This window comes from Lacerta agilis, chromosome 14, assembly GCF_009819535.1.
Source record: "Lacerta agilis isolate rLacAgi1 chromosome 14, rLacAgi1.pri, whole genome shotgun sequence".
NCBI classification, from domain to species: Eukaryota; Metazoa; Chordata; class Lepidosauria; order Squamata; family Lacertidae; genus Lacerta; species Lacerta agilis.
The window spans coordinates 23,494,593-23,511,791 of NC_046325.1; the positions used below are offsets into that span (position 1 = coordinate 23,494,593).

At 39.0% G+C, this 17,199-nt stretch overlaps 3 protein-coding genes across 3 annotated transcripts; all 3 read left to right on the forward strand.

Annotated features, from left to right (window-relative positions):
- The first annotated feature begins 1,062 nt into the window (after positions 1–1,062).
- Positions 1,063–1,755, forward strand: LOC117057818 (olfactory receptor 2A12-like). Its single transcript, XM_033168659.1, has one exon. It carries the CDS (start codon positions 1,102–1,104, stop codon positions 1,753–1,755), a length of 654 nt encoding a protein of 217 aa, XP_033024550.1. The 5' UTR covers positions 1,063–1,101.
- Positions 1,756–6,527: 4,772 nt separating this feature from the next.
- LOC117057819 (olfactory receptor 13H1-like) lies at positions 6,528–7,451 on the forward strand. Its single transcript, XM_033168661.1, has one exon. The coding sequence runs from the start codon at positions 6,528–6,530 to the stop codon at positions 7,449–7,451; it is 924 nt and encodes a 307-aa protein (XP_033024552.1).
- A 5,144-nt stretch (positions 7,452–12,595) lies between these two features.
- On the forward strand, positions 12,596–13,513 carry LOC117057820 (olfactory receptor 13H1-like). Its single transcript, XM_033168662.1, has one exon. It carries the CDS (start codon positions 12,596–12,598, stop codon positions 13,511–13,513), a length of 918 nt encoding a protein of 305 aa, XP_033024553.1.
- The last annotated feature ends 3,686 nt before the right edge of the window (positions 13,514–17,199 follow it).

The window sequence follows — 17,199 nt, forward strand, 5'->3', positions numbered from 1 at the left end:
CATAAATTACATGTGGGTTATTGCCGTGGTGGTGGTGGTGGTGGTGGTGGTGAAATCTATTTAATGAGCTTAGAGTCCTTAGGGGCCAAAGAAAGAAAGGATGATTCCATACCTGTTTGCTTATTTCATTTGTAAGCAAGGAAGAACATGGCCGAGGAACTCCCTTGGCCTGTGGATGATTATGGTTGTGACTCAAGAGCATTTGAAAACTTTAATTACTTTTCTGTGGTATAATAAGGTCCATGTTTTGTAACCCTGTCTGGTTTAACCATTATGTCTGTGCTATAAATAATTCCAGTTACTATGTTCCACATATTCAGATACCTGTGGTTTATTTTATTTGGTTTTATTTTATTTCTGATTTCGTTTGACAGTGATCTATAATTGTATATGGACTATGTTTATTGTTGCCAACCCGTTTGATAATACTGTATTTTGCTGAATTTTGTATAACATTTATTTTTAAAATAAAATAAAAATAAAAATACAGGCTTTTTTCCTTTAATATATGTGATGCATAGAAATAACTGTTGACCTATTTCTCATTGAATAATTTACATATTTTTCCAACTTGGTTTTCTTTTATTCTGTACTGACCATTGGTTATAAAACTAAAAATTGATTTAATTTGACCTATGTAACCTGTTTGTGTGTGTCTATAATTCAGATTACAAACATTTTAATCTAATTATAAAATTATCAATTTCAATATCACGTTTCTACTTTTTTAAATAAATGCCTATATTATATGTAGCCAATACTTTCTCAAATATTACGCATTTTCTGTTTCTTCCCTTGATCACCAAAAGCAAATTCCTTATGCAGAAACTAGAAGAAATGAATGAGACTGACATCACTGAATTTGTCCTCATTGGATTTTCCGGACATCCCAAAATAAGAACAGGATTAGCAGCTTTAATGACCATCATCTATTTAGGAAATGTTGTTGGAAACGGACTCATTGTCTTCGTGGTCACAGCTGATCCTCGGCTTCACAATCCAATGTATTTTTTCCTTTGCAATCTGTCCATCATTGATATTGGTCTTTGTACTTTTTCAGTTCCACAATCTATTGCCAACTGTTTGGTGGACAGACCCGTCATGCCTTTTGCTAAATGTTACATTCAAATGTTTGCTGGCATATACCTAGGAGGAACGGAATGTTTCCTGTTAGCAGTCATGGCTTATGACCGGTATGTTGCCATCTCCAGTCCACTGCGTTATATGATTATCATGAACTGGAGAGTTTGCATTGTTTTGGCTATTGCATCATGGACAATGGCTTTCTTGCTAGCTATCGTTCCCTGTCTTGCAAAACCAGCCCACTTCTGTGGACACAATGAGGTGGATCATTTTGCGTGTGAGCTCACAGCCCTCATGAAGTTGATGTGTTCAGACATGGCTGTGAGCCAACTGATCATGTACTTTACCAGCACCTTCACAGTACTTTTCCCTTTCTGCTTGATCCTTTTTTCCTACGCACGTATAATTGTGACCATTTTGAGAATAGATTCATCTGGTGGCAGAAAGAAAGCTTTCTCTACTTGTGGATCTCACCTGGCTGTGGTGGTGGTTTTCTTTGGAAATGCTATAGTCCAATACATCAAGCCGCAATCTAAGGACAATCAGGATAGTGATAAAATTATTTTTGTCTTTAATGCAGCAATAATACCTATGTTAAACCCTTTAATCTATATACTGAGAAACCAAGATGTGCTCGGGGCACTTAAAAGACTGACATGGAGGAAAATGTAATCATATTGTTGACTGAACCTTAGGGTTTCTTTTAATACTTGAGAGTATGTTAAACTGAAATGATGCTTTAATCTTTGCATTTTCCTCAGGCCAAAGAGATGTGAAGGGGCCACATATATATTTATACAGTGCTCTCTTTTTATGTAGCCCTTTTAATGGGTTGTTAGTTGTGTTAATTAAGAATATGGAGATGTCTATCTTTTTTCTGAAAAAAACACAAAATTAATAATAATAATAATAAACACAAAATATGAAAATAAAGGAAATGTGCAGTTTCCCCTTCACATAATATATCTGCTGTATATAAGTACCTTAGCTGTGGCATATGAAGGCATCCAGTTTTGCTGCAACAGATGCGTCATGGCTTTTCTTCTCACTTCGCTCCTCCTTGTAGCCATTCCTCCTTTGGTCACTGCTATGGCAACACAACTTGTCTGTCTCTAGGCACTGTGGTGGTATACAAGGATTGATGTTCCCAGCCTTCAGGTCATGTATGCAGACATCTTTGTAACACAGAGTTAGTCTGCCAAAAGGCCTGGTGCCAGAAGCCAATCTCCACATAGAGCATGTCCTTGGGGATCCTGACATATTCTATACTGTGGACTTGGCCAAGCCAGTATAGGTATCACTGAGACAAGCATGTGAACCTAGTCAGATAATAAAAAATAAACATAATTATAAATTACTAATTAATTAATCAATCAATCAATCAATCCAAGAGGTTAGTCAGTTAACGACTCTATACAACATGAGTTCTGTTCAGTTAAGTATGCATCCTTTAATCAGGCTGTGTCAGGGACTGTTTGGATGAGGAGTGCGAGGAGCCTCCCACCCAGGAGCTCCCCAAGGAAGATGAGGACTTAGACCCCTGGTCCTGGTGGTGGGACAATGGGGTGGGTGGTGGTGGAAGCAGGAGAGTGGAGTGATCAAGGGGGGTTAGAAGGCCTTTCCAGGACAGGGCTGGAGGTTGAGCATTTTGATGTGAGTGCAGACACAGACAGGGAGGAATCAGAGAGTACACCTTCCATACCACAGCAGGGTAGTCTCAGTCCTGTTGGCTCTCCTTCTCTCTCGCACCCCTTTAGTAGAGTCCTACAAGTTGCCTAGCAATGAGCCAGACAGACCCAGAGGAGGAGGTCATCCCCACATCATAGTCTCTGTCTGTTGGGGAGGGCTCCAGAGTGACAGGCTAGAGGAGAATGGCAGGGCCAGAGCTCAAGTTTCCTGTAATGTCTCAAGCTGAAGGCGTTGAGCCCGGGAAAACTCACTGTGTTACTTTCTGTGAATAAAAAGTCAAGTGCATTCCAAGCCTCTGGCCTCTTTCTTATTGACCTGCGGGGCCCTGGCACTTCCCTGTTAGCCCTCATGACAGGCTGTAAGGCTAGTTAGAGAATGCAACATGGACACATTAATGGCAAAATGTGATATTGAATCAGCCTTTCACCTGCTACCTAGACATGTGGATGATTTCTACAGGTTAGGGTTACAGGTTTGGCCTTCAGGGAAGTGGTCACTATCTAGATGATTATGTATTAATGTGGCCAGCTTTATCGCAGGCTGTTTGGAAACTCATGGAGGAGTTCACCACTTTGACAGGGGAACTGTGCGTTGCGCGGTCAGGCGAAGTCCCCCCGCACCCCGGGGCAGCCCCTGAGGGAAATAAAGACTCATGACAACGTTCTATGGGATTAAATTGGCCACAACTTTATTAATATTTCAGATGTAGGAAGACCTTGGCTCAGGCATTGGGCGTTTATCCTTCCCAGCCCCCCAGCCGGGGTTCTGGGTACCTTCAGGGTTATCCAGCATGATTGGGAAGTGGGCTAGTCTGGAGAACATATGTTCAAGCAGATAGCCCACCCCCCTATGTTCGCTGCCGCTGGAAGGGGAGGGCATTGACGACCCTGGGCGTTTGGTCAATGCCTCCCCCTGAGACCCCTTTAACGGGAACCCTGTTATCGCCGCCACAATGGGGGCTGGGGTCACCGCCCCACGCCCCCCCAATCCTGGAAATGACTAAAGGATTCCGCCCAAGGCCTGCAACCGCCAAAGTTGTGACGAATTGCTACGGGAAAGGCGAAACCTGCCAATGCAGGAAAATTCCTTTCCGGCCCTTCAACAGCGACCTTGTCATAGCAGCGCCTGCGTGCCTGTGTGCCTGTGGAAAAAAGGTGGTTAAACCTGCAAAGTAAGCATCAGTTGAGGGAGTGGGGGGTGGGGAAGCTCTGATTCCAACGGCTGCTTCCCAGGTATGACTCAAAATCTATTGTGTGTAGTGCATAATCCCTCCCTCTACCTGGCCAATCCCCCTTTGGCAACACCTCCCAGCCGGGATTGGGCGGCTGCTAGCATAGGTGGAGTCCACAGGTATCCCAACCTGGGAAGGTGAAGCCAATCCAACTGCCAGGAGCTGCCTCCGTGATTCAAAGGGACCCCTCGCAACCCCGCAACATGCGCACCCAGTTTTGATGTGGGGAACGCTCATTCCACTGGCCACAGATAAGACCGGCGGTCCAGCCACCACACTTACCTATTTAGGGATATAATAAGATTCAGTGGCCCAGACTGAAAAGTTAGTCTGTAAGGTCTGATTGCTCAATTACTACAGCCAAAGAAGGCCACATCAAGGCAGGTGCAATCCCATCTCAGTCACCTGAACTTAACTTGCCAGGTTATAGCCCCAGGCAGAGCCTTTTGCATTTATCTAGCCCAACACTTCATGAGAAGAGAAGACTCCCTGGAAAAGACCCTGATGTTGGGAAAGATGGAGGGCACAAGGAGAAGGGGACGACAGAGGATGAGATAGTTGGACAGTGTTCTCGGAGTGACTTTGGCCAAACTGCGGGAGGCAATGGAGGATAAAGGTGCCTGGCATGCTCTGGTCCATGGGGTCACAAAGAGTCGGACACGAATGAACGACTGAACAACAACAACAATGAGCCCAACTCTAGCCCTCCTGCATATTGGCTCTCCATCATCATGTCAGTCTCACAAAAGCTTTCAAAGCTTATGTATTGGTTTGGCTAAAGTTCCTCCAGGATGATAGTACGGTGGTGATACTGGCCTAATATTTCTGGGCAGGAAGTTGCAAAGTGCCACCAGCACTTTAGAAGACTCTACAATTTTCTAGTAAACTTGGTGTGATTCCTTTTCATTAAATGGTTGAGGCCTAAACACTCTTTGTTAAACATACAGTGGTACCTTGGTTGTTGAATGGCTTGGCTCCCAAACAAATCGGCTCCCAAACACTGCAAACCCGGAAGTGAGTGTTCTGGTTTGCGAATGTTTTTCAGAAGCTGAATGTCTGACATAGCTTCAGCAGCTTCCGATTGAGTGCAGGAAGCTCCTGCAGCCAATCAGAAGCCACACCTTGGTTTTCGAACAGTTCCGGGAGTCGAACAGACTTCAGGAATGGATCAAGTTCAACAACCAAGATATTACTGTAAATAGTTTTGTGATGATAACTATATATTTATAAGACTAGTTATAGTTGATCCTTGAAAGCTTGCAAGTAAATTAGTCAATAGGGATTATTTCATATGGGAATGCAGACGGATATAGCTGAAATCAAGAATATAACATTATATATTTTTATCCAGATGAGACAATGCTTCAGTATATTTTTTCATTGAAATATAAATATACCTGATTAAGAACCAAATCTGTGTTACCTATACAAAGATAGCTATTGAAGGACCAGAGAGCATATGAAAAAGAATTCAGAAAGTACATGCCATATAGCCAGCTTTGAGACTTTAATTGTATTAGTTCATTTTTAATTTGATAAAGCTACTAAATCAAAAGGAATCAGTAAAAAGAATTCTGCAAACATATTGATATTAATGTGCTTGATCCAGAACAGTTCTGAATTTAAGGGATAATTAAAATATTACTTTTTAATTTGCAAAGAACTCCATCTGTAAAAATCCCCACTTTCTTTCCCAAAGTCTATTGAAATTGTTGTTGTGTTATCCTACCAAAACTATGGGTAAAATATTTGGAAATAACCAGAACACACTGAATGTTTTTAGAAAAAGCCTATTGTCACAACTGCATAGATTTCTCACCATAGTATGAAGACTATTTAAAAGGTAAGCTTTCATTTTTAATTAACTTCATGTATTTCACTTTATTATTCTTGGATATGCCAGCTTGTACATTAAATAGTACACCTCTGTTCTATAAAGCTTCATTAGAGGAGTTACATGCATAATTACATCTCTACCACTGACATGAATGGAAAAGTACATAAATTTTTCAAAGTCTTACCTGGTGTCCTGATCTAGAAATAAAATTATATTATATGGGATTCATATATTCAAATGTTTGAAATTTAACTTTAATATTGCACAAGAAATAGACAAAAATATTTTGCATTCTACTGACCTGTTATTTTTATGTTAAACCATTTTTTAGAGAATACACTTAGAAATCTTTTAAAAATGTGTTTTAGATGTTTTCCCAGATGTGGTGTGAAAACGCAGGAACATAGGAAAGAAAAAAAGGGAAACATCTAATAAGATATCAGGCTATTTCAATAAATTACCTGTGATGCATATAAATATTAGTTGATCTGTCTATCCAGGGAGTTTCTATAATTTTGATCCTACATATTTTTATCTAATCATAGCATTATCAATTTCAAGGTTTTCAACATTGATAGAAATGTCTAGTTTATATATAGTCAATTCTTTTACTTTCTCAAATATTAAGCAACTTTTATTTCTCCCCTGATCACCAAAGACAAAATCTTTATACAGGACTTAGAGGATATGAATGAGTCTGAAATCACTGAATTTGTCCTCATTGGATTTTCTGGACATCCCAAAACAAAGATAGGATTGGCGGCTTTAATGACCATCATCTACTTGGCAAACATAATTGGAAATGGACTCATTGTGTTTGTAGTCACAGCTGATCCTCGCCTCCATAATCCAATGTACTTCTTCCTTTGCAATCTGTCCATCATTGATATCTGTCTTTGTACATCTTCAGTTCCACAATCTATTGCCAACTGTTTGGTGGAAAGACCCGTCATGTCTTTTGCTAAATGTTACATTCAGATGTACACTGGTATATACCTTGGATCAACAGAATGTTTCCTGCTGGCAGTCATGGCTTACGACCGGTATGTTGCCATCTCCAATCCACTCCGTTATATGCTTATCATGAACTGGAAAGTTTGCATTGTTTTGGCTATTGTATCATGGACAGTGGCCTTTTTACTTGCTATTGTTCCCTGTCTTGCAAATCCTGCCCACTTCTGTGGACACAATGAGGTGGATCATTTTGCATGTGAGCTCACAGCCCTCATGAAATTGATTTGTTCTGACATGGCTGTGGGACAACTGACAATGTACTTCACCAGCACCTGCACAGTTCTTTTCCCCTTCTGTTTCATCCTTTTTTCCTATGCACGTATCCTTGTGGCCATTTTGAGAATCCATTCATCTGGAAGCAGACTGAAAGCTTTCTCTACTTGTGGATCTCACCTAGCTGTGGTGCTGGTGTTCTTTGGAAATGCTATAGCACTATACATCAAACCTCAGTCTAAAGACACTCAGGCTAGTGACAAAATTATTTATATCTTTAATCAAGCACTGGTACCCATGTTAAACCCTTTAATCTACACACTGAGAAACCAGGATGTGTTAGGAGCACTTAAAAAGCTGGTGGGGAAGAACCTGCATTCATAATCTTGGATGAATCTTGTGAGTTTTGATGGTGTTTTAAATTATCATAACAATGTCATATTTTAATAAGCTTTTAAAATGTTTTTTCCTTGTAAAGAACTTTATATTTCTGAAATGTGCAATAAAAAGAAATGAAAACATAATAATAAGAACCTAAAGCACAGGCTCTGTTGTCATAAAGTATGCACTCTATTTAAGTACCTCTTTATCTATCATCTCTCTGTATCTATCTATCCAGTTGTTCTGTAAGTCAGATCTTTGGACGATCCTACACAAAGGATTTAGTCTGTTCAATATATAAGAAAGATAAGCTATTTTTTTACTGATAAAGCAGAAATGGTGAATTGGTGGTCCTACAAATAATGTTTTATTCCTTCTCTCAGCAGCCTGAGCAACCATAATAAGTACTCAGGTATGATAGAAGCTTTAGTCCTGCAATATTTAGAAGTCCACAGGTACCTCATCCCTATGATAAAGCAAATAATTTGGAAACAAAAGGCCCAGTGATCAGATGAAATCTTCCTATAACCTACCAGTGGATCACCTCTGGTTTCTGGAACTAAATAAGCCCAGCAGAGATCTTATTTTGCTCTGCAAAGTCATGTTTTCTAAGTCAAGCCATGCCCCCCCACACCTGATGTAAAAAAATAAATAACTTCTGAGAAGTTATTTTGAATGTATAAAAATGTTCCAAATACTGGCCGAAAGTGTCAAGAAAAATGAAGGGACATTTTATCATGCTTGTCAAATACATATGCTGACACAGAGGATTTTGGAGATCAAGTTTCAATTGAAACTACAATTCTTCCTACTGGGACTAATGGACATAGAATTATAAAAAAGACTATGGAACTTTATTTCAATATGTAATTATAGCAGCAATACATTTATATGCACAGATACCTACAGCTGAGGAATAGTTATTAAAATTACTGGACTTAGCAGAGATGGTGAAATCAAAGTGCTTAATCAGAATTTTGTTGTTGTCGTTTAGTCGTGTCCGACTCTTCGTGACCCCATGGACCAGAGCATGCCAGGCACTCCTGTTTTCCACTGCCTCCCGCAGTTTGGTCAAACTCATGTTGGTAGCTTCAAGAACATTGTCCAACCATCTTGTCCTCTGTCATCCCCTTCTTGTGCCCTCCATCTTTCCCAACATCAGGGTCTTTTCCAGGGAGGCGGCCAAAGTATTGGAGCCTCAGCTTCAGGATCTGTCCTTCCAGTGAGCACTCAGGGCTGATTTGCTTAAGAATGGATAGGTTTGATCTTCTTGTAGTCCATGGGACTCTCAAGAGTCTCCTCCAGTACAATAATTCAAAATATTTACTAAAGATTGGAAACTTCTTATAGACTTTTTGCATGGAAAAGAAAATGAACTTGTAATATCTGACTTTGAAAACTGACGATAATGTTGGTTTATAGAAGGTGGATTTGCTGTTGGGTGTTATCTTGGAGTGGGTGTGTTGAATAATTTTCTATGTAGCTGGCAGATGAAGAATCAGAAGTTCTCTTTATTTTATTTTTATTCCCCCCTTTTCTCATTCATTTCCCCCTTCTTATCTCTATTTCTGCCCTGTGTTTTTATTTAGATTAACATTTTAGTCTTGATAAAAAGATATCTGATAGTCATATTTGTACCCCACCCCCAATTTCAATAACATTTACTCAAAAAAGAAAAATAAATAGGTAACTTTTAAAAATTAACAGATACAACTGCAATGTGATTTTTTTAGGCCAATGTACACCCTTGCCATATTTCCAGTTATTTCTTTGGACAAATGGGATACAGCATAATATAGACAACATTTATATGTTATGTAATAGAACAGAAGACCTATAAACATTTTACATGTCTAATATATTCTTTCAGAATACCAATGCAATGCAAAATAAACATTAATTTCAGGTGTTTGTGTGGGGGGGCATGTGTTTGTGTAAACTAGCATGTATAAAATCTGTATATATATATATATATATATATATATATATATATATATATATATATATATATATATATATTTTAAATAACACAACTTCTGGAGCACAAGAGTTAATAGCAGGCACCTAAACAATGCCATAATGTTGTCTGCCTAATATCTGTTGGTAGAAAGTTCTAAAGTGCCACCTACACTTTTTAAGACCAGACTCAGTCGATGCAGGAGGGGATCAGAATAATCCTTGAGTGTGTTCAAGTAATCTCAGTGGGATTAATTTTGCTCAAGTGGTTGAGGTCTACAGTTTTGTTGTGAAACTTAATTTTCTGATGATAACTTCAGATTTATAAACTGGATAGTTGTAGATATATTTTCAATGCTCTCAAACAAAGTAGTCAGTGGGGATTGTGTCATATGGGAATGCGGAAGGGCAAATCAGAAATCAAGAACTACCGTAATATAGCACTGTGTATCTTTAGCTGGATGTAACAATGCACACACACAAACACACCTACCTGTCTGTTTAGGAATTAACCTTATGCTACTTATATAAGGATAATTACTGAAGGCGTGGATAATATAAGAAAAATAATTAAGAAAGTAAAAGTGCTATACCCAGCTTTCAGACCTTCATTACTTTCCTTTCTTTTTAATATGATGAACATAGTGAGTCAAAAGGAATCAGTAACATGGATTCTGAAAATGTGTTGTTAGTAATATACTAGATCCAGAACTGTTTTGAATTTAAGGGAGAACGAAATATGTTTTTAATTTGCAAAGAATGCCACAATAGCTCCAAACTTCTTCCTCTTATTCTTGCATTATGTTACCAAATTTATATTTGCATTATGTTACCAAAATTGTGGGGGGGAAATCTACCACAATGAGCTGATGTTTAAAAAAGCATACTGTCACAACTGAGTAGATTTTTCAGCCTAGTTTGAAGAATTTTTTAAAAAGGTAAGCTCTTTTTTAATTGACCTGATTATATGGATTCCACTATTTGATTTGTATTGTAAACAACTCTGTGATCCTTGGATAAGGAGCAATATATGAATTTAATAATAATTATGAAAATAATATACCTCTGTTCTATAAAGCTTCATTAAAAGTGTCACAATGCATCCACCCAGCTGAAATCCCTGGAATGTTTAAAGATTTAACTTTGATGAAGCCTTACCCATTTTTAACCTGCATCTGAAAGGGACAAGAATCAATGAAATAATATTCAGGGATGCTTCCAGCCAACTGAAAACAGTCCCCTACCACCCTTCCTATTGCAACTGTTAAAAATGTTTTAGTAATGTGTTGGGGAATTTTAAAATATGCCTTAAATGAAAACATGTTTTTGTTTTTTATTAGTGTGCATTTGAACGTGTAGAAACCATCACATAGTTCTAGATAAAATGGAAGATAACATAACAAGAGAAAATAGCTTTAATAACCCCATTTCACATGTAAATTATAATTAGATAGCATAGCATAGTTACCTTATACTGAGTCATACCGTTAGGCCATTTAGCTCATTAGCTTCTAAACCGACTGACAGTGACTCTTTGGGGTTTCAGAAAGGGAGCGTTTTTGTCCCTATTTGAAGATGCCAGAGATTGAATCAAGATTATCTACACACAAAGCAGATACTCTTCCATTGAGCTGCAGCCCTCCTTCCTAAATTATCAGATATTTTGACATTAGGCATATGCAAATGAAATGGATGCCTATTGGTATCAATCGTTTTGGCTGAATAGTGTTTGTGTATTTGGTCTACTGCCTCTAGCACATTTTACTAACTTATTCCAAATGGAACTTTGCCACATTGTAGAAGCATTAACCATGTTGGACCAATTGTCCATGTAACTTTTTGTTTTGTTCTTCAAATGACGCATATTAAGCTACTGCTTGAGCTTTTGCAAGCAGGCATGATAGAGCCACCAATCCTCCTTCATTAGGTCCCAACACCCAGTGTTTACATACATAGTGTCTGTGTATTGTACCTCTTTCAAAGATGCTTAATAGCAGAGGCAGATTGACCATCATTTGGAGCAAGAAATCCATTGTATTTGGTGAAGTCCCAAGATGATATTTATTCATCTTCGGGTTTTTCAGTTTAGTCTGGTAGATCTATTGTACTGCTATTGTTAGAGTCAAATTTTAATTTTTAATTATCTCTAATAAATCCCTGTACAAAACCAGGTGCCATATGTAACTGAATTGGTTTCCTTTCTATTGAACAATTCAACAGTTGGAATTAGGAGAATTATACAGAAATATTTGTGTTTCACTGGATATTGGATATATTAAATTAACTGTATTGCTTTGGAATCAAGGCCAGAATGGGCTTCATGAATTTTCTGATCTTAGCCTCCTTGGTGACTATAATTATAAATGGACTCATGGTCTTAAGTAGTTGCTGAGTTGAATGCACATTTTCCATTTTCCCATAAATGACAGATTGTTTTACCACCACGTCATTCTCATAAGCTATTGCTGATTAGTGGACAGACCTATCATGTCATTAACCAGGTGTATGTAGCAATCTCCAGTTCCATACATTATATGATCATAAAGAAATAATATGTTTGCATTGCAATGCATGTCTCATGTACATCAACTTGCCTGGTGGCTGTGCCCTGTATTGTCTCATGCACTTCATATTTCCTACTGTTCCAAGCTTTGCTGAATCAGCAAATTAATTTGGACACAGTGATACATAATATGTAGCATATGAGTTTTCATTAAATGGATCTACTCAGCTAGCATATTGGACAAACTGGTTATGTATTTTATTTCTCCAGTCTCTTTTCCAACAATATCACTGGTTTATGTATATCAGTTATGTGATGCATATTATTATTATTATTATTATTATTATTATTATTATTATTATTATTATTCTACCTTATACCTGGAGGTCTCAGGGCGGTTCACAAAATAAAATCAAAATATAAAACCACAAAATACATAATCAAAACAAAAGCAACAGAAACCCAAAAAACCCACCCCAAAACCCCCACTTAACATACTTAGCTATCAGTTTCTATAGTTCAGAACCTTAAAATTGCTGGTGTGATTTAATGGTATCAATATCTTGGTTTGTAACATTCATATAAATTTTTAGATTATATATGGTTAATTATCGAGCTTTCTCAAATATTGAATATCTTTAATATCTTCCCTTGATCACCCCAAAAAATATTTCTGCAGAACGTATAAATGAATGAGACTGACATCACTGAATTTGTCCTTATTGGATTTTCTGGACATCCCAAAACAAAGATAGGATTGGCGGCTTTAATGACCATCATCTACTTGGCAAACATAATTGGAAATGGACTCATTGTGTTTGTAGTCACAGCTGATCCTCACCTCCATAATCCAATGTACTTCTTCCTTTGCAATCTGTCCATCATTGATATCTGTCTTTGTACATCTTCAGTTCCACAATCTATTGCCAACTGTTTGGTGGACAGACCCGTCATGTCTTTTGCTAAATGTTACATACAGATGTACACTGGTATATACCTTGGATCAACAGAATGTTTCCTGCTGGCAGTCATGGCTTACGACCGGTATGTTGCCATCTCCAATCCACTCCGTTATATGCTAATCATGAACTGGAAAGTTTGCATTGTTTTGGCTATTGTATCATGGACAGTGGCCTTCTTACTTGCTATTGTTCCCTGTCTTGCAAATCCTGCCCAATTCTGTGGACACAATGAGGTGGATCATTTTGCGTGTGAGCTCACAGCCCTCATGAAATTGATTTGTTCTGACATGGCTGTGGGACAACTGACAATGTACTTCACCAGCACCTGCACAGTTCTTTTCCCCTTCTGTTTCATCCTTTTTTCCTATGCACGTATCCTTGTGGCCATTTTGAGAATCCATTCATCTGGAAGCAGACTGAAAGCTTTCTCTACTTGTGGATCTCATCTGGTTGTAGTGCTGGTGTTCTTTGGAAATTCAATAATCACATATATCAAACCTCAATCTAAGGACAGTCATGCTATTGACAAAATTATTTATATCTTTAACGCAGCACTGATACCTATGTTAAACCCTTTAATCTACACACTGAGAAACCAGGATGTGTTAGGAGCACTTAAAAGGCTGGCAGAGAAGAACCTGTAGTCATAGTGTTGATTGAATCTAGTGTATTTAGACATTATTTTAAACTGTAATGACACTTATATTTTCAGTTTTCTTTGGGTGAAAGGGAGGGGGTAATGGATCTGCATTAATATTTTTTCTGAATAGAGTCAATAATATTGATAATAATAATAATAAGAAACAAAAATAAAAACATAGGTTTCATTTATATAACATTTCCACTGTATATACTCAAATTATTTATCTATCCAGTGGTTCTATAAATCAGATCTGTGGGCTATCCTACTCCAAGGATTTAATCTGATATATCCTGAGAGCAGAATATATTCAAATAATGAACAAATTCTCCACAGCAAATTAAGCACTGGGGAGAATGCACAATATTAACCTATGAGGACTTTTAAAAGAAAAATACATTCCAATACATAGGGATGAGAAAAATGTTTCAAAGGATATCCTCATGGGTAAAGCGTTCATTCTAGTCAACTTTATCTGTGCAAAAGCACTTACAGAACATAAATGAAGCAGCCCATAGGCAGGGCTTTTTCAGCTGGAACTCACCAGAACCCAGTTCCAGCACCTCTCAGGTGGGTACCATTGCCATTCTAGGAAGGTGTTCATGCTGAGTTCCGACACCTCTTTTTCTTAAAAAAAAATTAAAAAAATGGCACTGCCCATGGGCATGACCTTATCAATATACCAGCAGTGATTCAATTTGAAACCCTGCAGTCAGAAATCATCTGGATGCACAGGGGAGCAGGCAGAAATCAGATTCAGTCTCACATCAGGTGCATCAGGACCTGATCAACTTCACTGTGATAAAAAGAGGCACACCACACTGAGCATAATTTATGTGGGATTACATCATTCACAGACACCCCCGCCCCCCATCTAGGATATGACAGATTGTGAATTAACTTGCCCAGAGCCTTTTTGGGTATGATGACCAAAGTATGCACCTGAAAATCCCCTAGGGGTGGGTCCATGCAGGGGTCGACAATCCTGTCTGTGGCTCTCTCTCTCTCAGCAACAATGTTAGGATGCTCCCTGACTAAACTCTGGTTAGAGGCCTCATGGGAACTGTGCTCACCCATCACTGGGATCCTCAAACCTTTGGTGAAACCCTCCAAGATATATTGAGTGGCTTGATGGTTCACATTAAGTTAACACAGAGGGTATACAGACACTAACTTGATAGGTATGGGGGCTATACACTGGTCCTGAAAGACCTACATTGGCTCCCAGTACGTTTCTGAGCACAATTCAAAAGTGTTGGTACTGACTTTTAAAGACATAAAAGGCCTTGCTTCAGTATACCTGAAGGAGCGTCTCCACCCACATCATACAGCCGGACACTGAGATCCAGCTCCGACGGCCTTCTGGAGGTTCCCTCCCTGTGAGAAGTGAGGTTACAGGGCCTTCTTGGTAGCGGTGTCCACCCTGGTAGCGGTGTCCATCAGATGTCAAGGAAATACACAGCTATCTTACTTTTAGTTGATATGGATGGTGAGCTCCATGTGGGGGGCAGGAAGTGGGAAGAAGGTCACCATATATCAAACCCCAATCTAAGGACATTCATGCTAGTGACAAAATTATTTATATATTTAACATGGCACTGATACCCTTGCTGAATCCTTTAATTTATACACTAAGAAACCAAGAAGTCATAGGGGCACTTAAGCGACTGATGGGGGGAAACTGAACTACACACAGAGAGTGAATAAAAATAGTTTGCATTTGTGTTGCTTAACATATCTTGCTTTCTGTGGGAATTTGGGGAAAATAATCTTGCAAGGTGAAGATTATGTTGTTTCACCAGATCATGGTCTGCACTTAATTCAAAACTCATGCTACTCAGCTTTGAAAAGAAATCACTACAGTCTGGTTGTGATTGATGGAAATACCTGTATAGATGGGTGAGTGAGAAGCATAGAAGCATAGAGTTGCAGGGATGCCAAGAATCACAGAGTACACCCCCCCCCCACAATGCAGCAATCTCAATGAAAGCATCCATGACAGATGACCATCCAACCACTGCTTAAAAACCTCCATAGAAGGACCGCCCACCTGCTGAGGAAGTCTGTTCCACTGTTGAACAGCTCTTACATTCAGAAAGTTCTTCCTAATGTTTAGCCAGAATCTCCTTTTCTTTCCCTCCATTGCAGCTGTTCCAGCTTGTCAATATCCTTCTTAAACCGTGGTGCCCAGAACTGGACACAGTATTCCAGGTGTGGTCTGGCCAAGACAGAACAGAGCAGTACTATTTCTTCCCTTGATTGGGACACAATACTTTTGTTGATGCAGCTTAGAATGGCTCTCTCTCTCTCTCTCTCTCTCTCTCTCTCTTGCTGCTGCATCACACTGTTTAGCAATGTTATGCTTGTGGTCTACTAAGACACCTAGATCCTGTTCCTGTTGGTTATTGCTACCTAACCTAAGATATGTGATCTAATTTCTTCTAAATATCTGTGGATTTTTATGTACCCAAAGCAGCATTATCCACACATATTATACACAGAGGTATAAGTAGGCTTGAAGCAACCTTGTTTAGAGGAAACCTTGTTCTTTCTTTCTTTCTTTCTTCTTCTTCTTCTTCTTCTTCTTCTTCTTCTTCTTCTTCTTCTTCTTCTTCTTCTTCTTCGAAGTGTAGAAGGCAGGGTCTAACAGAGGGATACCAAAACACAGCCCTATGCTTAGTAGCTGCAGAATGTTGAGTGTCTGGTGGTGATTAATGGAATGGAGCTGAGGAAAGGGAATGGATTTGGGGAAAGGGGATGGTTAGTTGGTTGGAACCCTAACCTGGAGCACCCGGTATTACAGCTTATTCTTATAGGTGTCATTTGTATATTACTAGCAGAAGTGTTACACGAAAAACACACTTCTGCATACATGCATATGTATTTGAACCATTCCTGTCTCTCTGCTTTTTTCAAACACTACCAAGGAGCATGGAAGGCACTTGGGGTGGACTTTGGCTAAAGTTTGCTCCCATGCCCTCCATATATGTGCTAGGTTACACAGCTGAATACACTTGAATATACTTGTTGACTAGTTGCTACAGCTTTAAAATGCTGACATCATCATTTCCATTGGATGCACATGTTCAAGCTACACAATGCCTGCTGAATTCCTAAGCAGCCAAACTGCTCATTATTTCACATGATGTTGCTTGGGAGATTGCAAAGTGCATGCATGTTTGCAGTCTTAACCCCAGACAGCAGGTGGTATAATGGTTCTCATATCCATTTACCGGTATATGGAGAGCATTTAACATACATACAGTGGTACCCCGGGTTGCATACGTAATTGGTTCCGGGTTACAGTTCGTAACCTGAAAAGTACACAACCCAAACAAGCGTGCTATTTTCATTGGAGAAATGTTGGAGGGTATGGAGTTAACTGACTCCTGAGACATCTGAAGGCAACGTTGTATAGGGAAGGTTTTTTCCAAATGTTTAATGTTTTATTATGTTTATATATATGTTGGAAGCTGCCAAGAGTAGCTGGGGCAACCCAGTAAGATGTGTGGGGTATAAATATTAAAATTATCATTATGGAATGGGGCATCCCTATTTTAATTGGAGAAATGTTGGAGGGTATGCTGTTGCTTCCACACACATCCCATTGCCCCATCCTCAGCTGGCTCCACCCCACACTGCCCATGCACTGCAGAAATGTGTGCAACAGAGAAAGTGAGTTCACTCTAA